At 33.8% G+C, this 5,878-nt stretch overlaps 1 protein-coding gene across 1 annotated transcript in view; it reads left to right on the forward strand.

Moving 5' to 3' along the window:
- The first annotated feature begins 1,691 nt into the window (after positions 1–1,691).
- The window catches only part of LOC111087062, a 95,076-nt gene continuing 90,889 nt past the window's right edge, over positions 1,692–5,878 (forward strand). Inside the window, exon 1 of the mRNA XM_022392330.1 lies at positions 1,692–2,288. Coding sequence (XP_022248038.1) covers positions 1,933–2,288 — 356 coding nt within the window. The 5' untranslated portion in view covers positions 1,692–1,932. The remainder of the gene's footprint in view (positions 2,289–5,878) is intronic.

The raw sequence follows: 5,878 nt of genomic DNA on the forward strand, positions 1-5,878 counted from the left end.
ATTATTCACTTAATCAAAAATACAATAATTGAGAAAGTTAATTTTCACGTTTCTCATCACTAAATTCAATAGTTCTGACTCTTCTCCCTACTTGGAACTCTTAGACGAGCAAAATATATAGTCAATTGCGATAAAAAAATTAAAGGTCCATATATAGTGAAGAGATTTAGTTTAATTACACGTGGGATTCCATTTGTACCAGCCCTGGCGTGGCCTGGTGGTTAGAGCGCTCGCAATCTGTTGGTCGCGGGTTCGAATCCCCATCACACCGAACATTCTCGCCTCTTCAACTTTGGAGGCGTTATAATGTTACGGTCAATCGCACTATTCGTCGGTATAAAATTAGCCCAAGAGTTAGCAGTGTAAGGTGTTGAATAACTGCCTAGAGTTATCACTGCTAAGTTAGGGACGGATAGAGCATATAGCCTTTGTGCGATATTCCAAACAAACCAAATCCATTTGGATGGTTAGAATTATCCTGTTATGAAGTCACAAATTTCTAAAAACCCAAGTCTTTCCTTTGTAATTATAAGCTGTATCACGAGAATGTGGCTGTTTAAACTAAAACAGCTGATTACTGGATATCTATGCATAAACTAAACCTGTAGCTATGTTTATTTTTTATTTTGTTGCAATAACTATAGAATTTTAGGCTTAATACTGTTAAGCATTATCAACTGTAGCATGGCAGGAAAAGAAGGGACTAATTATAAAATGCATTCACGAAATTCATCTCTCTATTGTCCCCCCCTCCCCACATTCCTATTCGGGTTTATATATCCATGAATATCACGACGTTGTACTTGTTTTTCACCATCTTATATTCTGAGGAGCTCCTTTCATCAGCGATTTCTTAAACAAGCTGTTTTACATTTCAATGACTCTAGCTAGATAAAATAACGCCTCTAAATTTGAGGATTAATCCTTTGGTGAGGAGTAAAAAGTGCCTGGAATGTGAAAGCTATGATCTACCCTTGTTTAGCTACTCGAGATCAATTGATTCATTTTATCTCGCGATTTGCTAACGGTATTAAATAACTAGAGCACTTGCGTGCAATAGAAATGTGTTCGGACTTAATTTAGACGAATTGAATACATGAAAAGGTAATATCGAATTACATTGATTTATTGTATTTCTTTTCGGTTTGAAGTTACTAAGTCTGCATTATTTGAACTAGCCTTAAGCAATGTAAAAAGTTGCTGGAGGAAACTGAACTATATATTTGTATGTAATTGCTGTTCCATGTTACTCGTGAATGATTACAGTACGCAAAAAAAATATGTAATTATACTGCCTCAAGTTCAGTAGCAAATTTAGTAAAATATTTTGGTCAGTCGCTACCAAAAGAAAGTCGTGAAATGTCGTGTTTATTTGCAGAACAGCACGTGCAGATAATACCTTCTTTTTGTTAGAGCAACTGACTACAGTGTACGATTCCCGTCACTACCAATACCAACTACAATGACGTATTTCTTTTGGACCCTTTTTATTTCGTGACTAGTTTCAATTAACGAATTCTAACTTGTTGCTTCAGTTACAGTCACATAGTTGTAGTAACCTACCTCAATCAGTTGCAGCAGACACATGTAGTAACCGAATCGATAGAGTTTCATCCCTCTAGCGGGATCGAGGATCTTTGAGCAAGTTGTTGGCCACCGTTCCACTCAGAAAGCTTGATATCAGAGGAGAGTAGGCAGCTTTCTTAACGGTCTCCTATACAGCTGTCACGAAAATGACATGCTGCTCAATAACAATTAAAAACTTAGATTAGAAGAACGATCATCCAACTAGATATCAGAATTGTGAGGAGGTTCATGCTGATTTTTTGTTTCAGAAAATAGTTACAAACTTCTCTTGCTGTTGTGAACTGTTTAAATACTTATAAATCTGTAGTTCTGCACAGGAGAAAAGAAAATCAGGAGAGACTAGCAATGTTTGCACCGGCATTAATATTGTATTGTTTTCTCCTCGTTTGTACTCGTCTCGCTTATGTAGAATCAACTTTTGTAAATGATTATGTAAAAAGTTTTGTGTCGCTTTCCAGAGCACCAAACTCTACAGCATTAGCTTCACCTGATATTTTTAAATCCAAACTGGACCCAGAACAGACAGGTTGTCCGTGTTTATCGAACCCAGAACAGAAACGTTGTTCTTGTGGTCCACAATTAGACGAATGGACAATATGCCCTTGTTTTCCAAGCCAAGCACCCCAGAATAAAACGTGTACATGTTGGAACACTTTAGAGATGGGCGTGTTTCAAAACTTCACTCAGGATCTCGCGAAAATGTAAGTAATAATTGAAATTTTCTTATTACGAAGTCCATATAACTTCAACATAATAGTGGAATAATCATTTTTAATAGCGTACCTCAGAGGACGTTAACATCCAAGTATATTCTGGGCTGTTGCCTCTTTTCTTAGTGGGTTCCAGATGTATAACTTGATTCTCTAGGTTTCGAACAACTGATTTTCATAATAGATCTACGTGACTAAAGTTATAAAACAAGTTGAACTACACTATTTGATAGTAGAATCACCAATATTGCCTGTTAACTAATTCTTGAATATTATTCTAAACATAATATTGTGTTAGGCTAATTTTTGAAAAGTAATAACTAAAAAGTAGCTTATAATTAATGAAGTTTTTGTATTTTTGTGTAATTTGAGACATAAAGATAACAATCTCCTCTTTATAAAAACTAAAATATTTTTTATGCGTTAGTCTAGTATTATTCTTTTCTATCAATTCTTAGTCTGGATAACAACTAATCTTTCTGGTTTTAACTCTTTTTACACCCAAGTCCTAAAGTCCAACACAGCGAATAAAGATTGTTTTTCTGAATTACTACGCAAATTTAGTCGTAGTGTCATACCCTTGAACGACCTAAACCAATACAGAAATAAATTAAGATCAGGGTTTCCTTTAAGCCTAATTTGTTAACATCAATGACATACTGTACAGGTTGCTGTGTAGAATTAAACAAATGCACAAATAAATTAATATTTATCGATATCTTTATTTTCCATAGTTATTATTAGTATTTTTGTTTTACTTTTACAATCAGTTCTAGCATGCTACCTTGAAATTCATCTTTATGGCACTTGTTTGAAAATAAACTTCCAGACAGCAGAATTGACGTTGAAGCTGTCCAGAAGATGAATTTCAGATGATGAAGAAAAAAAAACCTTTCAGTCTCTCGCAGATATGGTAGATTTATTAGGAGTCTCTGGGTCTTTTTGTAATGTGCTTTATTTAATAACCAAACAACTTATTTTGACTTTATAACGACTCACCTAACATTTATTAAAATATACCGTCCATCCGAAAGCGGAACAATATGTCAGACTAGGATCTCATTTACTGTCACCTAAAGTTCTTTGTTGCAGAAAACGGTCATTTGTGGAGCGTGGTTACACAACGTTGAAGGCAGGAATTTAAGATCTGCACTCCTTAAGAGGCTTATATGGATTTAGTGTGGCGTATTTCATTGAACGTATATGTTATTCTTCAGTAGTTGATAAAAACGACACATTTATGTTTTTGGTGTTGTTAAGAAGTTTTGTGCTTATTTGACTACATCTACTCTAAATTTACTTAATATGTGTCTTGCATATGAGATATGTTATTAAATCCTTCTCTAAACGATTTGTTCCCACACTGATCAAGAAATATCGTGAACGAGATTAAGACAATTTACTGTTTCCTAAAAATACAAAAATGTATTGAGAAATACAGGTCGAAATTTACCTTCTGATAATTTCTTCAAAAATATTAAAGCGCTTTAATCAAATAATAACTCCTTTTTGGTTACTCGAATAATTTCCAGTTTTATTCGAGGGTTTATGGTTCGCGGCCCGTTGCCGCAAAAAAAAAAAAACGTTCTGTAATTTGGGGCCATGGGTAGTGAGATCAATGATTAAATCTTGTGCTATATTTCAGTAAGGCTGTTCAAACTCACCATGGGTATGAGATCAATGATTAAATCTTGTACTATATTTCAGTAAGGCTGTCCAAGCCCACCATGGGTATGAGATCTATGATTAACTCTTATATTACTTATCAGTAAGGCTGTCCAAACCCTCAACGATTAAATATGTTGTATATTTCAATAAGACCGTCCAAGCCCACCATGGGTATGAGATCTATGATTAACTCTTATATTACTTATCAGTAAGGCTGTCCAAACCCATCAAATATATGAGATCCAAGATTAAATTTTGTATCATGTTTGAGTAAGTCTGTCAAGATCCATCGTGTGTATAAAAACCATGATTAAATCTTATGTTACATTTCAGTAACTTTATACAGATTCATCAAAGGCTCAAGGATAATTTTCCTATCTTTTATTATTTTGCTTTATTTAACCTGAATTTTTCAGTTTGTTTTTCTCTCATTTGTTTAAAATTTGAAAAACTATTGAGAACCAAGTCATCTTTAATAGACAAATATTTTTCAGTTGATTCCTCAAGAACTGTACTAATTATACTATAAAATACCCTAATTCATTATTTTCATATACATTAGGGTGAAAGAAAGCAAGTATTCACGATAATAAACAACAACCACAACAACAAAGAATCTAATGTATATACAGTACTACATTATTTCTAACCACGCAACATGATTAAAAGCAAACCTGGAAAGTTGTGACGTAAGTACGAACTCGAATAGAGAAATAAGGAGAGATGGCCGTAATTACGGGGATATCCAGTTCTTTACCTAAAGCTTTTTTTCGAAATGATTACAACTAAGCCTATATTACCTTATTGCTTTTTGGAAGAATTACCGCCAGTAAATCTAGGACTTTAACTTAGGGGGTGAGACAGTGGAGAAAAAGCTTGGACAGTTGATTTGTTTTTTCTCATTTCAATGTTACAAAAACAACAACAACAACAACAAAAACACGATATGTTACTACCACCACAGATGAATGTTTAGTTTTAATTTCCAAAATATATTATATTTTCTGTACTTTATGTTTTTACTTGTAAATTTAGATGAAAATTCTCGTTGATGATTTAAATTTTATCAAGTTTGGTCTCTATCGTGCATTAGGAATAGCTGCATTCATAATTGAGCTAAATATTCTTTAAAACTTTGGTTAAAAGTTGACTTAAGTCTGATAGAAGCATTGTCACACATGTAAAGTGTTGTTTTTTTATGCTTCATGAGATGGTGATGTCAAATGGGTGTTTCTCTAGCATCACAGGTATTCAATACTGCACTTAAGAAATATTAGTGCTAGAATAAAATACACACTTATAATCTTCAAAAGTCTCCCAATGGGACAGCGGTAAGTCTACAGACATACAACACTTTAACTCGATGTTCGATTCTCAGCTGTGGATACAGCAGATTGCCCAATATGGTTTTGCTCTAAAATAACCAAACAAACAAACAGTTTTTTTCAAAAAGAAAAAAAGAGCTATAATATGCAAACCATGCTATTTTCCACAGTAATTTAAATATTATCTGAAGCCGTGTCTTGTTAACAGAATGGCTATTTTAAGTTCTGAAAATATTCCAACCATGCGATTACCTCAGATAATTTTATGTACTGTGAAGATATTTCTTTTCAACAACATTCCTATTATATTATTGCGTACCTGCTTGTTTGTTAATTTCCGATAGAAATTCTTTCTGAGAAACTTCAACGATACAAGTTCTTTCTTGGTTAAACCAGTTATTTCTTCCTCGATACAAACTTTTAGCACACAGTAATTTTACAATCTTGATAACAAAACACACATTAGCTCGAAACAGAATCGTAAATAACCCTGCACTCTCGTCATTCAATCATCCCGCAGGCTTTCACTGCCAGGGTTATATATATATACTAAAAAAAGAGGGTAACTAGATCACACTCGAGCTGGCG

The sequence above is a fragment of the Limulus polyphemus genome, unplaced genomic scaffold, assembly GCF_000517525.1.
Source record: "Limulus polyphemus unplaced genomic scaffold, Limulus_polyphemus-2.1.2 Scaffold1697, whole genome shotgun sequence".
Lineage (NCBI taxonomy): Eukaryota > Metazoa > Arthropoda > Merostomata > Xiphosura > Limulidae > Limulus > Limulus polyphemus.